This window comes from Dermacentor variabilis, chromosome 10 (assembly GCF_050947875.1).
Source record: "Dermacentor variabilis isolate Ectoservices chromosome 10, ASM5094787v1, whole genome shotgun sequence".
NCBI classification, from domain to species: domain Eukaryota; kingdom Metazoa; phylum Arthropoda; class Arachnida; order Ixodida; family Ixodidae; genus Dermacentor; species Dermacentor variabilis.
The window spans coordinates 130,844,869-130,863,871 of NC_134577.1; the positions used below are offsets into that span (position 1 = coordinate 130,844,869).

Here is a 19,003-nt window from a genome sequence, read left to right on the forward strand (position 1 = left end):
AAAAGGTGGGCTTTGTGTGCCGGAGCAAATCCTCCATAATAGTGAAACCAACAGGGTGGAAGCTGCTGACATTACCGAGCTCTGGGAGCACATCACAATTGACAATGAAGCAGGTGGTGCTTTGATGAAGGAGAGTCTGAGGGCATATAGTGCTGCCTCGTTCTGTGAAGAGATCTCAGGCGGAGCGACCGTCGTCGTCATGACAGGCGGCAGTGGCGTGCGACAGTGCCGATGACAGCAGTGGCCAGTGACCCATGTTCACGCAAACGCGAACTGCACTGCCGTCGATCAAGTCACTGACTGTTTCCATGCAAGATGACCGCCAGTGTTCATGCAGCAGCAGCTGGACGGATGCGATGCACACCCCAGTTGCAAACTGATGCAAAAGCAAGCGCAGATTTTCGACTATTTCAGCGCGCCTAACACTTAACACGCATGCGTTAAGCACCTTTAACATGCAAGTCATGAAGGCACGTCATTCATATCATCTCCATGCATGCATGCCATCCATATTCCAATATTCATCCAGTTAATTAAGGGGAGACGTGGGCTCTATAACCAATTTTGTTATTTTAGTGTGAACTGGATTATATTTAACAGCATTGTTCAGTTTTTTCTGCTCATTGCAAATTTCTTACAGGACCTTTCAAAAACTTTACTTTGTCAAAAGCACAAACAAAGTATATGGCCAGAACGTGAGAGAATAGCTCTAGCCGGTGCTGCTATTTTTATTGTTCTCAGTGCACTTATAACGCAAAAAAAAGAAGACAGACGTAAACATAATTGCAATATTTTTGCTAATTTTCATTTGTATTTAGTGGCAATTAAAATTTAGCCAACTACTTCAAAAATAAATAAATAGCATCACCGCCTAGATCCATTTGACACAAATATATTGATACCAAACATTTTGCTGGTACTTAGAAAGAACATATGAAGATCCCCCGTAAGGCCGTGTGTGGTGTCCAAAAAAATGAAGCTGAGAAAAACGAATTTGAACTTTTAGTTCACTGCAAGTTTGAATGGCCTAACAACATGGCAATATGTATTGCATCACTATGTAGCCCTGTCTTTCAGCAACAAGTTCATGACATATATACGGCCATTGTGCAAAAATAACACTGAGATATTGGTTGCAACATCATGCATAGTCATTGAAAGCAATGCCAGAAAGCTAGGACCACGAGCTACACATTTCTATTTTAGTTCCTTGTTGAACAGAAGGCACACAAATGGCATCCCTATGCAAATAAAGCAGCTAAAAGTACATGGCCACAACAAAATATGTCCTTTGCACAAAGTTTATGGCTACACCAGAAAATATGGATTAAATTCCAGTGGCGGTCACCACATTTCAATGGAACCGAAATGCGAAAAAGTTCATGTACTCGTGTAGTAGCGCTTCCAAGTGGTTAAAAATTAATCCAGAATCATATCATGGTTTTGGAACGTAAAATCCCAGAATTCAAATTTAAAAAATGCATATCTCTTGCACACTCACACAATTGTGCATTTAGCACAGGTCACACCTGGACCTATAAAAGCCCAGGACTGTAGGCAGAGTCTGTTGCTGGCTTGTGCCTCTTTGCAAGCTTGTTTGTCAAAGCGTTTCTGTTTGTGTGATCCTTGTTGGACATGTGAAGCCTCTGATGATCCTTTTCAAGGCTTCGGCACACTATACAGCTGCCAGCACTGTTGCCCAGCTTCTCGGCTATAGCAGTGTTGCTTCCTGCCACACCCTGTTTGAACCGGCTGATGGCTTCAGCTGCTGCCCTTTGGACAAAGTGCAGTGAGGCAGGCTTAGTCTTTGGGGCTTGATCCCAGATCACGAAATCCTGGTTTTCACTGGCATTCTGAGTCACGCCGTCGCTGCACCGCTCCAAGAGGGCTTCCTCAGCTAGCCCCTTCAAAATTGGCTCCAGAGCTTCGCACACAAAGTCGCGCAGGCTGTTTTTGTTTGCTGGAGGTTGCTCGCCCTTTGCCAGAGCTCGCTTGTAGCTGCACCAGGATTCTAACCCTTCGGGACAAAGGTCATGTTTGGGGGCATCATCAGTTGACGACACATGGCGCAGGATAGCCTCAACTGCCCTCTTCATACCTGGCACGTCATTCTTGCGACTACCAAGGGCCGAGCCATAATAATTTGTAATCTTCTTGATCCTGTCCTGGGTGAGCCGTCCCTTTGCTCCAAGTTGCTCACCTTGGGCCTTCATTTTGTCAACCAAACCATGCAAGGCTGCTCCCATGCACTTGTGCGCGTGATTGATGCAGTCTTTCTTGTCTATCTTGATGAAGCCGTAAACAGCTTGCTCGTCAAGGCATGGAATGTCCTGCTGTCACCATCAGAGAGCATTGTCGTGTAACGCAGCTTGCACTTGTCAAGGGATCTCTAAAACATGAGCAATGCAGTTTGCACCTCCATTTGCACGGCATTACAGTCAATGTTTTTATGGCACTTTGGAAGATGTTTTGCATGCCAAGCCGCATACCCTTGCTCATTGGGTTTTGGACTATGTGAGCAGCCCAAGCAAAAGTTTGACTGCACGACACGGTCAACAATGAGCCCGGTGGACATCTCAATGATGCACCCAACAGTAACGTGCAAACTGCAGCTGCGTGTCAGCCAGGTTCCATCATAAATGACATCTATGTTCCTTGGTGGGTTTCCAAAGTCCTTGTAAATTTCTTTGATTTGTGCCACACCTGCAGCCTCACAATCTGTTGCAGCACTACTGCACGCTTGAACCATCATATTCATATGGCCCCATAGGTCTTGTGTTGTAAGCCACAATGAGAAATGTTCATCGTGGCAAAGAAGTCGGAGAGGGCTGTTGCTCCCTTACCAATGCTCTGCATGGCCTTCATAGAAAGGACGTTTACATCGAACGGCGTTATTGCTGCATCACAGGCCCCTCTTGGAGAAGTAAATAGCTCTTTGCACATGCCACACGTGGAGCACTCCAGCACAAGCTTGGCACAGAGCCCGTACTCCTTGGCACGGTCCTTCGAAAGCATCAGCGTTTTCTTGCCGCAGACAGGACACGGCATAAGTCCAAAAAAGTATTGTACCACGGATAAATCCACGATCGCAGATTCCGTTCCGCTGTCGTTGACGTCCTCTTTCATGTCAACACCCTGCAGCTCAAACTTTCGCTCCTTTGCAGACTGCGACGCCAGGCGCTTTTTCACCTCATCGGCGATCGCTGTGTGCTTGCTACTTTTTTAGGTCGTGAAGAAAGCGGTACCTACACAGTCTGTGCCAACACGCGAGGCGTGGGTGGACGACGTGTTGACGCTAGACGTACTGAGTTGCAGCTTGGAACTCGATCCAGCAGAATCTTCAGGCAGACCAGCAATCGGCAACTCCAGGTGCATGAGAGGCCTATCCGTCTTCTGTCCTACATACCACAGCCGCATTCGTGCCTTGCCGAAAGCGTAACACATAGTAGTCTCCAGGCGACAATCTCTTCCAGCCATTCCGGCGGCGAAAAAGACGCCTTATCGAATGTTGTCGAGAAGCGAGCGGCTGAACAAACATTCATAGCAGCACAATAAAACAACACAGAGAAACATGCAGCGCACACGACAACGACCAGCCTTTCAGCTGCGCGAGAATCGGCCCCCAAACGGCGCCAGACCAATAGAAGTGAGGCGCGTGGAGGGTGTGCGTGCTTTGGCCAATCAGGGGCACAGGCGCATCCTTCGGAAATTACGCCATACCATCGGTTTCTCCTCATCTACGCCATTTTGAACCGGTACAAAATACACACAATGAAAGCAGCTTTCAAACAAGCTCAAAATGGTGCCCGCTGGCCACCACTTTGGCAAAGGACAACGGTGCGAAGTTTGAACTTTTATGGCGAATTTTCGCTAACTCCGCAGCCACCCCGGCCTGTATAAGTGTGTTTTTTATTATTTTCCGATTAAATTTAGGTTCTAGATTGTGCGGAGGGATTCTTGAATGTATAAACGTAGCGAAAATGCACTTTTCCGAAAATCGATTTTTTTGCAATTTTTTGTCATTGCAAGACCCGCATTTTCGAGGAGGATCGAAATAACTTTTTTGTTTCTTGACAGAAAGGGCTGAAATTTGGCACACGCACTCCACATTGCAATAAAGAGACAAATCTAAAATTTTATTAGGATATCTTAATTAGTTTATGTTTTATAAGAATTTATAAGTTGCTTGCTTGTGGAAAGGCTGGCACAGTAACGAAACACGATAGGGAGCTGGGGATACTTTGCATGTTTGCCCAAATATCTAGTCTACACCAAGACAGTGCTCAATTTTTTTTTTTTTTTTAGTATGCTAACAATTTTTTGCTCAACATAACCTCCATATGACTGTGCTTCACTGCATGGAGCCATGTAGTTATTGTGAAATAAATAAATAATGGAAAGATAAAGAAACATTTCAAGACTGTCTTTAAGTACAGCACAGCTTGTGGATCGCAGCAAAACAAGCTGGACCAAAATCGGTACAGCCGTTGTTGTGCTACGCGTTCCACGAACGAAGTGATTGACAAAAAAAAATGCAATTCAGAAAACTGGCTGCAAAGTTTTAAAAGCACTACAAATTTACTAAAAAGCACCAGGGCTGGAATATTTTGAATCATTGCTCTCAGGCATCTTCTTACACCTTTGCCTCCTTGTTTGGAAGGCATTGGATGCCTTCTTCAGGTGTTCTTTATCCTTTTCTTGAGCCCTCTGGAGTAGTGCATGACAACCATTTTCACTGCCAGACCAAGCCTAGTATTGCAGCGTACACCCACAGAACGCTGTTGACATCTTGGCCACAGAGTTTTAGCGATCAAAGAGTTCATCGCGGAAACCTGCACAACAATGAACTCACAGTCACAAGGGGCCGAAATTTGCTCTTGGCCTTGCTGGTCCATCAAACTGAACTTCCGTTCAGTTGCGGACACTGCGCGAAGGGAGTCGCGAACGCTGCATGCCTGCGCTTCTGCAGTCACCGCTGACACAAAATGTGGCTTGAGGCGCGTCTGAATCGTGCGACATTCGGGCAACGATTTGTCTAGTGAGCCTTGAGTCATACTGTATGTAGCTCGACGACGGTTGCGCTCACTCGCAGACTGTGTGTCCCTGTCACACGATGCGTCAGAAACAGTACACCGTCTCTGCTGGCAATGGTGACCCTCGACCCGCGTTGCTTCCAACAACACAATCTTGGTTGCTGTCTTCCGGTGGCTTAGTTAACAGTGTCGATGTCACAGGGCGATTGTCAGCTTCGCTGCTGGAATTGCACGGTGCAACATAACGCGGCACGTTATCCGCGTGTTCAGTCGGGTGCTCCGCTTCTCCCGCTGGCCGCCGTCTTTTTCTCGGCGTAGGAGGCTTGCGCTTCCGTTTTCTGAAGGCCTGCTTCGTTTAAAATTTCTTTTCGAACGAGCGACGATCCATCACTGACCTGGGAGCTTTCATAAATCCGAATTCTGCCAGTGTCAAACGAAGAAAGACGCCGGCGTGGTTTTCAAAGCAGACAACTGCGGTTCGCTGCGGTTGCCAGCTTGCCCGCTGCTGCAGCAGCAACCAATGGCGAGATGCCTTTCAGCCCGGCAACCAATCGGAGGCCCACTTTCATCGCAGGGCCCGTGTGACCGCCTATAGCAGGTTCGCGCTTCTTTTGTTTGTGTGTTTGTTACAAGATGGCGATGACCAAAGAGTTCAGAAACGGCATGGCGAAACTTCGAGCTTTCAAACAATACCAACATGGCGGCGTTCGGTGGTGGGAAAGACAAGTTAGGGCTCTGCAAACTGCAGTGATTTTACGCAATTTAAAGCTGTTTTCTCGCCCTACGCAGTGATATATTAATTTTTTTCGGGCACATTTAGTATGTTTTCAGTCAAACCCTTTTGATACAATGTAGATTAGGCATTGCAGATCCTGAAACACATTAAACACACCAAATATATATATATATATATTTTTAGATTTTCGCGATCTGATCCTCGCGTCCCCCCTTAAGGGGGGACACTGTTCTTCAAATAATGTTCATGATGTTTTCCATCAATATTTATGAAACTTTCCATTCTTGTTAAAACTTTTGTGCTGATTTCAAATATGTAATTATTTTTCCAATAGGCCATTTAGTTCTGAAGATAAATGAAATTCATTGTTCATAATTTGCACAAACAATAGGGAAATAAAATGCGCTACAAAATTCATATTGGCACATGCCTGGGTACTAGAAAACATAAGGAACACAATGGTAGGAATACTATTTTGATACATCAAATATTAGCAATTTTATAGCAATTCAATCTTTACTGTTCGAATTGTGGCTACCCCACTGTAGGATCTAAAGCAGAATTGAAAATTTTTAAAGCATAAATTCAAAAATCTGGCCCCACCATTGTGTACTTTGCACACTCAGCTAAGAGCCACAACAAAAATTATGGCTGTATCTGCTTTGAAGGCAGACATATCGCCGCGGCAAATCAGCAACAAGTCAAAAGTCGGTGTTTCGAGAACACGAGAAAAGAAGGAATACATTCACTTTTAATCAAAAGTACAGAAATGATTTTGCATTATTTTGCGGTGAAAGTGGCTAAAAGCCACCAGGAATGTAGTCGCTCTGACAACGGCCACCCAAATGCGGCAAAAACATCGTTTGGCACCTTTCGCCGATTCCCGGTGGCTTGCATCGCACACGCGGCAAGGTTGTTGTTCACGCGGGTCGAGCTCCACGCCGATGCGATATCGCCGCAACACCCACACGTGATAACAAACTTTATGGCGAGGCCAGATTACCGTTCGCTTTTGCCTCCTGCGACGCTGCCGCCGCACACCTTGCCCTTGACAAACGACATCAGTGCGTTCACGGAGTCCTACCGAGGATAGCGAAGCCTGCCTCAGCGTCGACTGGTGCGGCTGCAGCGCCGTTGGTGCGAATGAGCAAATCCAACACCCGCTTTGTTGCTGGCGTTGACACAAGAACTTTTTGAGCATTCATCTCCCTCTGCAAAAAATCTGCACGCTGCAACATTGCAGTGTCACGCCGAACATGGCCGCTGTCCGTAACGATTTCACTCATTTGTGAGCTGGCTAGGCCTACTTTGGCATCGTCCGCGGCTTCGGCATCATTTGCGGTTGGCGGCGAGCTACTCTCAATGCTTTGAGAAGCAATGGAGCGCTTTTAAAAGTTATAAGCTGATCGCTTCCTTTTGCCGAACTTGTGCCTCGTGGTGAACTTCCCCGGTGGACTGGACATCGTTGGGCGCGTGCCAAAAACCTACGAGACGCGCCGCCACGTCGCCTGCGGAGTGGAGCAGACGATGGGAACCTCGCGCAGCCAACCACAGCACGCGTTTTTGGTCACGTGCGCTAGTCAACGAATCGGATCGCGCATTCGGGCTTTCAACGAATTTCAACGTCACTGGCGTACCGACGGAGTCACGTTTGGCGGGAAATTAAAGAAGGAAGGCTCCTCTTTCCAACGAGACCAAGATGGCCGCGATCGCACGCATAGAGAAAGAGCTACGCGCCGCGATAAAAAGGGCTGTTCTTGCGCGGAATTCAGCTCACAGTGATGTTATAACTTGATATTGCGGAGGAAATACTCTTCCCTGAGATTTGACACTTGGTGAATTAAAGGAATATTAGCTGTACAATTCGAAAATTTCATTTTCATAAAATCGATTTTTTCGCGATTTTTTTCGCCGCAAAGACCCGTGTCCCCCCCTTAAAGGAACATTAGCTGTAGAATTCGAAAATTTCATTTTCAAGAAATCGATTTTATCGCGATTTTTTCGCCGCAAAGACCTGTGTCCCCCCTTGAGGGGAGACATGTGTCCTAAATTTTTTTTTTTATTTTTGGGTGAATCTCTAATGAACTCAATTGCATTGGGTAATTTTTCGTGCTCATTTCAAATCTTTGATTAGACTTTTGATAGTTGCAGTAGTTCCAAAAATATTGATGTGTGAAGTGAAATTAATTTCAAACTCGTTACGGGGCTTTTTGATGATTCCGTCTTGCTAAACCAAAAACTAAATGCATGACACTATTGCCAAAGACCTACTGTAGGGGGTGATGATATTTTTATTCATTTGAAAGCATTTTAAGGACAAGAAAACAATCTTGCATTTGTTGTGAACATTTTTTTCTAATTAGCAAACAGAGTACTATACCTGAATGTAATTTTCTTGACGGTGCAAGAGTAATAGAAATAGCATCAACCCCATGATGATTTCAACGCGAATAAAATGATACCACCCGTGTCATTTTTCGCCAAAAACAACCCACAAAAAACACCTCTAAGGCTGAGAATGGTGTGCAACAACATCCAACTGAAATAAACACATTTGAAGTTTCAAACAAATGTAGCTTTTGCTGAAGTTTATCTACAGCAATACAAATGGCACCGTTTTGAATCTCAATGTTTTGTAAGAGTTGCCATACTAAATGTGTGACTATAAGGCATTTTTTCATTTGGTAGAATTGACCATGTAACTGAATGAAGGCTCTGAGTGTAAGTAGCCTCCCTAGTCATCTTCACCTAACAATGGCCGTGGAACTTAGGATCAGAGAGCCAGTGATAGATATGCAGCTGCTAGGTGCTTTCCAGAATTGTATGTTAGCATGATGCCTCCATCACTTCTGCAGCCAGATGTTGTGCCAGCCCAAGGGGCCTAGTGAACAGAGCTCATCATGAGGTCCTCTTTATGAAGGGGGGTATGATAGATATTGTTACGCACAATATGCTTGGTTGCGGGTCTGACGTGCCGACGTGCAAAATGCCTAGCCCCAGATACAAGGAGTCGATGCTCATTGTGTTTAGCCGCGCAGTCCGAGGTGCCGATGCGCGAGGTGCCTAGACCGCAGTCCGAGGAGTCGACACTCGATGCGCTTATTCGCGCAGTCCGAGGTGCCGACGCGCGAAATGCTTAGACGCGAGCTCGAGGAGTCGACGCTCGATGTACTTAGTCGCCCAGTCGGGGGCGCCGATGCACAGCATGCTTAGGCGAGTGCCCGAGATGTCCACGCACGATGTGCTTGATCGACGAGTGGGAGACTCCTACGTGCGAAATGCTTAGTCGGGATACGAGGATTGCATGCGCGATGTGCTTGGTCAAGAATTCCGAAACACTGAATGCTGAAAGGCCTAGCCGCATGTCCTAAGATTCTGTGTGCGAATCTTGGTTGCGAAGTTTGCGTCACCGGTGCTCGGAATCCTTTGCCGTGGGTCTGAAACGTCCACAAACGTAGGGATCGGCCACGCTACTGCAATGTCCGCGTAGCACCCGTTTTGACGCGTCAAGATTATGGCGAATGGAGACTTCCAGGCTTGCGAGGTGCAAAGAGCGGAGCAGACGACGCGAGCGCGGCCATTCGCAGACTGGCACGACCTACAATCATTTGCTTTTTTGTGTGCTTGTTTCTGTACGGAGATAGCTGAAGCCGGAAATTTGAAGACAGAGAAAGAAATACGCTTTCCCACGAAATTAAGATGGCGGCGCTTGGTTACGCCATTCCATAGATATTGTGGCTTGAAAAACGCTGTTCATTCTTGATTTCTGCGAAACATTTCGCCACCTTGGCTGATAAAACAAACTTTTTTAGAGCACTTCTACGTGGTTTATATGGATGATATTTTGGAATCGGATAGAAAAAGAGTTATAGAAACTGAAAATATGATTTTCGAAAAATCGACTTTTTGGCCATTTCTCGCAATGCGAAACCTGCGTCCCCCCTTAAAGAAACAGTCACGATACGACAGCGTAAGTGACATACAGTTCAACCTCAACATAACGAAGTAGGTAAAATCTGAAATTTGCTTCGTTATATGGAAATTTTGTTCTACAGAAATTTGACCTTTTATGCAAACAAGCACAGCCGCAAACTGATTTTTCATACAGGGAAAGGGGCCGCAGAATTTTCCGAATTATCAGGCAATCAAAAAAAAGGGAAATTTAAATAAGAAAATTAATTTTGAGGCATTTGGGTCCCTGCCACACTGGCCGCATTTTTACGAGGGCAAAAGACGAAAACAACCGTGTCCTTAGATTTATCTGCACGTGGCATGAAACCATATCATTCGTCGCTGACTCCCAAATGCATTAAAATATTAAATTACGGCGTTTTACGTGACAAAACCAGCATCTGATTATGAGGGATGCCGTAGTGAGGGACTTCCTCAGGTGGTGAAAATTAATCTGAAGTCCCTCACTACGGCATGCCTCATAATCAGATGCTGGTTTGGTCACATAAAATGCCATAATTTAATTCTTTTTATACATTTGGGGGTCGGCGACGAATGAAACGGTTTCATGCCACGCCGACGACATCTTCGCATCGGCAGTACGAATTAAGCGAAGTCATTCCCACTTTCGTGTGCACTGCGCACCCGCAGCTGATGCCGTTGCCTGCACTGGGACTACACTATCGTGAAAAGTGCTGGAAGCGGGGAGCAAATGCTTCGTCTGCCTCTCGCACCAACGAGTTGCCGAAACTCAAGGTTATGCGACCTTTAATACTAAACGTGCAGAGAGACAACTTACATGATGCCATGCCGTCTAGGCACAGCCACTCTTTGCAGATGCGGCAGATTGTCTGTAAAGCAGGGTGAACGGCTGCGTATGCACTCATCTGCACTTGCAGCCATGCGCAGACTCAGCTGAGCCATGCACCATAAATCGCAACGCGCGCCAACTTACCCCTCCCCCCCCTCCCACACGCTTGATCACATTACTGTAAGCTTGCTCCCCTCCCCCTTTCACTTTTCTCATGCAGGGAGGTGGCACTTGCTTGTGAAGCCACTATCTTTCTTTCTCACCCTTGCACGCTTTCAGTGCATGAGGCGCAATAGGAGCTTATCACCCTTTCACTTTATACGAAACATGATGCGGCTTCACTTTGGCGGTCGCTCATGTCGTGCCGCGCAGGCAGTTTGAGAGGTGCGTTGCAAGCAGCAACTTGTAATTCATTAACTTGACCATCTCCATCCATGGTAGTTTCCATTTATTGCCTCGGCATTCCTTTGCTGTGGAAGTGAAATTTCGTTATATTGAAACCACATACAAACGCACCTTGTCATATTGAGGCTCTAAATACACGGTGTTCCATCAATAAGAGGTTATGAAAAGTTAAATACACTGCATATCTAGAATTTCTTTATATTGAAGTTCATTATATCGAGGTTTAAGTGGACATGTCATGTACTGCTGCGTGTTTCATGTAATGTCATGCATATCTTGATATACAGTAGAACCCCACTGTTACGTTCCTCACTGCTGCGTTTTCCCGGCTGCTACGTCGTTTTCATCTGGTCCCGGCATAGCTTCCATAGGATCCAATGTATAAGGAACCCCGCTGTTACGTAGTAGCTGTGAATATGTTCCCGCATGATGCGTCGCAACCCGAACCTGCCTGGGCTAAAGTAGGCAACGCGCTCCAACCGCCATTTTGGCTTTAGACTAGTTTTGACCGGGCTTTGCCGGGCTTGGCTATGGAACTGACTGCAAGAAGACGCACGCCAGTTCGAGAGGCCGCCAATAGATGGCCATACGTGAAAAATGCTCTCACTATCACTGTGATTACGGTCACCGCATGGTTTGTTGGACGGATCGACTCACGGAGGAAGGAAACTCAGGAGAGGCCCTGACGTCACTCTTGGTGAAGCTATTGGCGGCGAGGAGTTACGGAGTCGCCATCTATCAGAAGCGCCTCGCTGGCGTAGTATGAGGGATCACGTGGCGCGCTCCTCATAGGTTTTACTGTCAGTGCTCACTGAAAACACCACCTGCGAGCTCTCCCGGACATTTCTGTAAGTACTTTCGAAACGAGAGAAGTTTCTTACTGTCTAAATAATAATCTTGGTCAAACTGAAAGCACACAATCGTTTACAGACGCTATCCCTTTACCGAATACGTACAGTGAACGCCACTGCGTGCGGTCGCCGCGATGGAGTTTCCCGAACCGGCTTCTTGCGTGAAAGGTAGGTAAACGCTGAGAGAAAACTATGTGAAATATGTTCTTATAGTGTTTGTATAACTACATGGAGTGTAATAGAACGAAGCCTCAATGCAGCGATCGCGCAGATTCGCAGCGACCGAGTGCGCGTCTGCATGCTTGTCCGCGCACTGTTTCGCTTTCTCCGCGCGCGCGTTTTCGCACCGTGCCATGAGCTTTAGGCCGCAGAATATGAGCATTTGACAGTATACAAGCAACCATTGTTGCGTGGGCGCTATCAGAGCTGTACAAAAATAATTTCATTGTAGAGACTTCGACGCCTACGGGGACTGTGATGTGCCGTCGCGACGATTCAATCTTTTTTTTCTTCTAAATTCTTTGACCTTTCAATACTATTTCTCGAGTTGCGTCGCACTGCATGTTTATCGGTGCTCTCAGCATGCAATTTCCCTCTGCTCCTTTTTTGTAAACCAGTGCATTAATTCATAACACAAACCTGACCATATGCCATGCTTTTTTTTAAATGTGCTTCTTACCGCTGCCTTTCCACTCCACTGAACTTGCCAGTATCTATAACATCGACAAGTTCATACACCAAACCGTCATGACATAAGTCGGGCAGCGGACTCGGGCGAGCGTCTCAGTGCGCGTTTTCAGAACATCGCAGACCGGGCGCCGTAGCAGAAATCTTCCTCGCGCCTGTGCTTGCTGCATACCCGAGTTGCAGCCGATGACTGTTTGCCGGTTTTATGTTTCGCGAGCCAAGCTTCACGCAGCTTCTTGTCCTGCGGCTACATGTGAATAAGGCTGACACCGGGCTCCGTTGCGTACGTCTGGCACTGTGGCACCAAGCAGTAGCCTACCATGTTGCGCGCCTTCAAAGGCAGCCACTACCTATTGTAGTGCTTTCAAGCGTTGTAAAGGAGACACTCGAAGCGGGAAAATTTCGCCACTAAATGAGGACCGCAGCGTTTGAGGGAATTTAAACTCGTTTTCAGCTCCCTTCGGCGCGCCCGAAGCAGCCGACGCGGCCGCTATGTCCACGTGATTCCTCCTAGCACGTCACGCCGACGGTGGCGCCAGCTTTTCCAGTGGTGGAGCTCGAGGCCAATAGCTAAAGGGAAGCCGGAAGCTGGTGTTGCTCATGGTGTTGCTCATGGCGTTGCTCATGGCGTTGCTCATGGCGTTGCTCCGCCTATTGGGCCAGCTCTCCTCTCTTGTTTACATTTCTCACGAAAGCACGCCGCGCTGCGTGCAACCGGGCTGCTCGGACGTGCGCGCTCCGCAGCAATACTAAACAATCGCTAGCATGTTAGCATGATTACGCCAAAGAGGGCAAAATTTCCCACGGATATTCCTTTGTCCGTTGCCATTGCCATGGCGCGGTGACCACGAGGAGCACGAGCCGCATGATGCCGGGGAGTTGCCAAATCCTAGCTTTGGAGAAGCCGTCGCGGCTCTGGACCTCCTCCGCAGGTACGTCGCACCTCACAGCGACGCTGACAGCAATGCGGCCTTCCAGGCTATTGAGAAACGTGCGGTGATTTCTAGCGAGCGAAAGAAACGGCAAGCCACCATTCTGGACTTTAAGGTCTAAGCGCACTCTGTGGAAATAAATTGTCTATAGTTGAAGCTGCACTTTTTTCATTCATTTTCGGAACTTTCCTCACTGTTGCGTTTTCCCGGCTATTACGTTTTTTTTTTTTTCTCGGTCCGGTGAAAAACGTATGAACGGGGTTCCACTGTATACAGAGTTAACGAAATTATCACAACAATGCCTCAGAGGCTAGATAAGTGCCCAAAGCAGGCAAAGAATGAAACAGCAGAATCCCGTTGATAAGTTCACTACTGACGTTTTTTGCCTGCTACATTGCATTTTCAATATTTCGACCTAAAGCCCAGTGACTCCTATGCATTATGTTCCCATTTCATATGTCATGATGTTCTGTCATTTTCCAGAACCTCGGTTATGTATGAATGCTGTGGTAACATAAATTTAGCGGTGCAGATTCCAATTAAGTAGTGTGAAATGCCGTAAGTATGCGATTGTCAGTCCCTCCCGATAAACATGCCACGACGCAATTGTAGGTTCGACAGCTCCCTAAAGTCAGCTTCGTGAAAATACAGTAGTTTTATGTGGCGAAGCACTCAAAGGGGGCCACGTCGCACGGTATGCGTCCTTCATTATGCACGCATGCAGAACTGTTTTGACAATGTGTAGCAAGCATGTGACCCCCCCTCAGGCATAATGTTCGTTCGCCGCCAGGCTTGGTGGCCTGCCAAGCTCGGCAGGCAACATTGGTCACCGCACCGCAATAAACACCGATGAGCACGGCTGCTCAGCGGTCAGTCATCGTTCAGCACCACCACGCTACGGAGCATCCGTCTATCGGAAGGTGCCTCAAGCCCTCCCTTGTTGACGAACCTAGGGGGATCGTGACACTGGCAAAGAGGATGGCGACGAGTACCCGCAGATCATCTCACGCCGCCGCGAGCCGCAAAACACCGCCCCCCGTTGCTGCCACCATGCCGCTGTATGGAAGGCTCGAGCCGTTCGAGGGAGATGGGTCCACCTGGCAAACTTACAAGGAGCAAGTCCACGTGTTCTTCCGGGCAAACGACACACCCGAGGCCAAACAGCGGAACATTTTCCTGGCCAGCTGCGGGACCCGCGTTTTCAGTCTCTTGCTCGACCTTCTCAAGCCAGCCACGCCGCACGTTAAGACGCTGGGTGAGCTGCTCGCCATACTGTGCTCGCATTTTAACCCAGCACAGTCCACACGAATGGAGCATTTCTGCTTCAACAACCGGAGCCGCCGGGAAGGAGAGACCCTCGGGCAGTTCGTTGCTGCGCTACGAGGGTTAGCGAGTGCCTGCGCCTTCGGGGACCAACTGGACTCGCTGCTCCGGGACCGTTTCATCTGCGGAATCAACAACCCCACCATGCAGACGCGACTCCTCGAGCTCCCGACCCCTCGCTGGTTGACGCCGTGAAGGCAGCGCTGGCAATGGAAGCTGCCGCCAAGGACGCCGGCGAGCTTTCCTGTGCGACTGGCTCACCGTCAGCGGAAGCCGCGGTCAACGAGTTGGCGAAAAAGGGCAGTACCGTCGGTCGCTGTGGTGGTGCCCACTCCCCCTCACAGTGCCAGTTTTCTCGAACACAATGCTTTACATGCGGGAAAACTGGGCACCTGGCGCGTGTATGCCGAAGGGGGAGGACGAACAGCAAACAGCAGTAGCAGCCTGATTCAAGCCCAGGTACTACATCAGTCCGCGGCCAGGGTAGCCGTCGCAAGCGTATGCGGCGGGGGCATGTGGCAGCAGGCTCAAGTTCTTCCGTGGCCAGGCTCCACGTCGTGGCCGAGAACCCGCCGATTTTCGACATGTGGCACACAGGATTTGTGCCGTCATCTGTGCCGCCCTACGTGGTGACCGTCGAAATCTACGGGCACGGCATTTCCATGGAGCTGGGCACAGGGGCCAGCGTGTCAGTAAACGGCCGGGAAACCCTTAAAGCGTACTTTCTCCGGCGTGTCCGTCGAGGCTTCGGGCGTGATGCTACGCAGCTCCTCCGGGCAACTCTCCCAGGTCCAGGGTCAGGCACAGGTCAGCGTTCATTTTGGCGACAAAGAGGCAACCCTTCCCCTTTACTTAACGAAGGGGTCGTCACCGACGCTGCTGGGCCGAAACTGGATTCATGCACTGGGCGTTCGTCTGCCAGAGTACCCATGGTGACCGTCGAAATCTACGGGCACGGCATTTCCATGGAGCTGGGCACAGGGGCCAGCGTGTCAGTAAACGGCCGGGAAACCCTTAAAGCGTACTTTCTCCGGCGTGTCCGTCGAGGCTTCGGGCGTGATGCTACGCAGCTCCTCCGGGCAACTCTCCCAGGTCCAGGGTCAGGCACAGGTCAGCGTTCATTTTGGCGACAAAGAGGCAACCCTTCCCCTTTACTTAACGAAGGGGTCGTCACCGACGCTGCTGGGCCGAAACTGGATTCATGCACTGGGCGTTCGTCTGCCAGAGTACCCAGAAGCCAGCCTGCATGTGGTGCAGAGCTGCCAAATCTGCCAGGAGCATCAGCGAGCATCGCGTCATGTGGAAAGCACCCCCTGGCTGTTCCCACAGAGACCCTGGTCCAGCCTACATGTGAATTTTGGGGGACCCTTCAAGGGACATTACTTCCTGGTAGTGGTGGACGCCTTTTCAAAGTGGGTGGAGGTTCTACCTGTCACCACTCCATCAGCAGGCGCGACCATTACAGCACTAAGACAGGTCTTCGCCGCCCAGGGGTTGCCGGATGTCATTGTGTCCGACAATGGTCCTGCTTTCGCCAGCACAGAGTACCTGGCTTGGCTGACGAAGAACAGAATCCGCCGGATGATGGTTCCACCGTACCACCCTGCTTCAAATGGTGCAGCCGAGTGGGTGGTGCAAATCATCAAAGACAAGCTCAAGAAGAGCCAGACTGGGAATTTCCGGACGCAGATTGCCCGGATACTGTTCCAGTACCGGACCACACCCCACGATGTCACTGGCCGTGCCCCCTGTGGGCTCCTGCTGGGTCGGATGGTCAAGACACCCTTTGACGTCTTGCATCCGGACCTCCGATCGTGACACAATGCTGTTGCAATTAGTGGCCTTTTTGACAGATACACTTTGTGGTCCCTAGAAAAAATTATCAGCGAGGTTCTACTGTAATCGCATTAAAAGAGACCTCACCAGATAAATGAACTTAAGGGGGGACGCGGATCTTGAAACGGCAAAAAATCGCAAAAAAGTAGATTTTCGGAAAAGTGCATTTTCGCTACGTTTACACATTCAAGCATCCCTCCGCGAAATCTAGAAACTAAATTTAATCATAAAATAATAAAAAAATCGCACTTGAAGGGGCTAGGGTGAATGGGAAATCAGCAAAATTTGGTCGAAAATGTTCAAACTTCGCGCCGTCACCATTTGCGAACGCGGTGGCCGATGGCCGCCATCTTGCGCTTGTTTTGAAGCTGTTTTCTTTTTGCACATTTTGCGCCAGTTCAAAATGGCGTTGGCGAAGGGAAACCGATGCTATCGCGTCATTTCTGAAGGATGTGTCTGTGCCGTTGATTGGCCAAAGCGCGCACACCTCCCACGCGCCTCGCTCCTATTGGTCCGGCGCTCCTTGGCGCGCGCTCGACCGTTCTTGCGTTTCGCTACGTTTGCTTATCTCTGATTTCATCGGGTCGCTGTCTACGTTTGTTCAGCCACTTGCTTCGCGATGACGTTTGATAAGGTGCTGACTTCGCTGCCCGGATGGCTGGAAAAGATCGTCGTCTCAAGGCTACTACGCGTCAAGCGGCTGTGGAATGCGTGACGGAAGGCGGCTAGGTCTGTCATACTCGCGGAGTTGCCGGTTGCTGGTCTGCCTGGACATTCTGCCGGATCACCAGCACGTCTAGCGTCAACACTTCATCCGCCCACACCACGCGTGTTGTCACAGATCGTGCAGGCACCGTTTCCTTCACGATTGAAGAAAGTAGCAAGCGCCGGAAAACGTGCCTGGCGTCGCAGTCTGCAATGGAACGAAAGTTCAAGCTGCTGGGTGTCGACAGGAGAGAGGATGTCAACGACAGCGGAACTGAATTTGCAATCGTGGATTTATCCATCGTACAAGAGTTCCTTGGACTCGTGCTGTGTCCCGGGTGCGGCTAGAAAGTGGACCCCGCCAAGGAGTACGGGCTCTCAACAATGTTCTGACAATGTTCTGTCGTCACAATGCTGCGAGAGCAAAGGGAGAGCCTGAACCTAAGCACCACTACAACTTGCCAGAACATGTGGCAGAAGCAATGCTGCCTGTATATATGCGGCTATCTGAAAAACCCTACTCCAGAGATACCAGCGAGGCAAAACACAGAATAAGAATTGGAGCCTTCACTCAGTGATTTGGAGTGTCTCGAAGGAACAGCATGCATCTCTCTTCGCCGTGCAAGCTGCTGTTGGGGAAGCTGTCCGCTTCAACACTGGGAACCTGCTTGCGTCCACTGCAATTCTACAGCAGCTACACATGAATATTCCTGGCACTGCATCTCAGCGAGCAAAGGAGAAAGATGGCCATCGAAGTGCTAATTCCAGCAAGAAGCCTCTTTGAGCGCAAGGAAGCTGGCCAAAAAGCGGCATAAAGATAGGATGCATCCAGATTATGCCCCTGGTGAATTTCTTTGAGATTTTATTGGTATGTTCTCAATAAAGACGTTGCAGAATGCTTTTCCTTGATTTCTCAAAACAACAATTCTGACAGACTTCCAATTTGGAGGTAAAATGGCTTCTGTCCTATTTCAGCTATCGGCATAATTTTTTTTCTTTTTTTGCCAGAAAGAGAACTGTATGCAGTAAGCAATATGCACCTTTTCAAAGCAGCACTCTTCTCAAAAAGTTTTTGAAATGGGTCACATGCTTGACATGTCAAGATGTCATTTTTTTATCACAACTTTGATGAGCTCTAACTCTTGCTTAGATTAGCCTAGAACATTGATTAATACCTTATGACACTCCCTGAACATTCTGGATAGTGTTTACGCTCAAATTACTATGTTAGGGTTTTCTGTTTAGATGCTAATTTTCCTCCAAACAAAGGACCCAGCTTACACAATGCTTTTAGAGTATATCAGAAACTACTTATCTTATGGCAAAATTAATTATATTTTTAGAATCTGCATATTAAAATACACAAAGTGCGAAAATTTCGTTCAGATCTGTCCACAAATAAAAAAGTAGTATTTAAAGTGTAGCCTCCCCCCTTAATGGCAAGAAAAAAACCCACCAGTCGCCTCCGCTTTCCCCGCCGCAGAATGGGCGGCGTGACGAGGCGGGAACTACTTGCACTGCTGCCGTGCGACGATGTCGTTGAGGAGACGGCGTGAACTTCCGTGACATCCCCGAGCTGCGACGGCGGCGCACCATCTGCGAAGAAGCCATTCCTAAGCACGTTCATCCATTCACAGAGCCCTGGGCAGATGATGCATGCTTTATTAGAAAACAGTTTCATTATTAAAAATCTACAGGAGTGGGACAGCCCAAGGTTGTTTCGGAGCAGGCAA

At 48.5% G+C, this 19,003-nt stretch overlaps 1 protein-coding gene across 1 annotated transcript in view; it reads right to left on the reverse strand.

Annotated features, from left to right (window-relative positions):
• LOC142560961 (myb-related protein B-like) overlaps positions 1–19,003 on the reverse strand; it is a 315,010-nt gene that overhangs the window by 145,634 nt on the left and 150,373 nt on the right. The window contains exon 9 of the mRNA XM_075673395.1: positions 18,727–18,866. Within this exon, the coding sequence (XP_075529510.1) occupies positions 18,727–18,866 (140 nt within the window). The remainder of the gene's footprint in view (positions 1–18,726; positions 18,867–19,003) is intronic.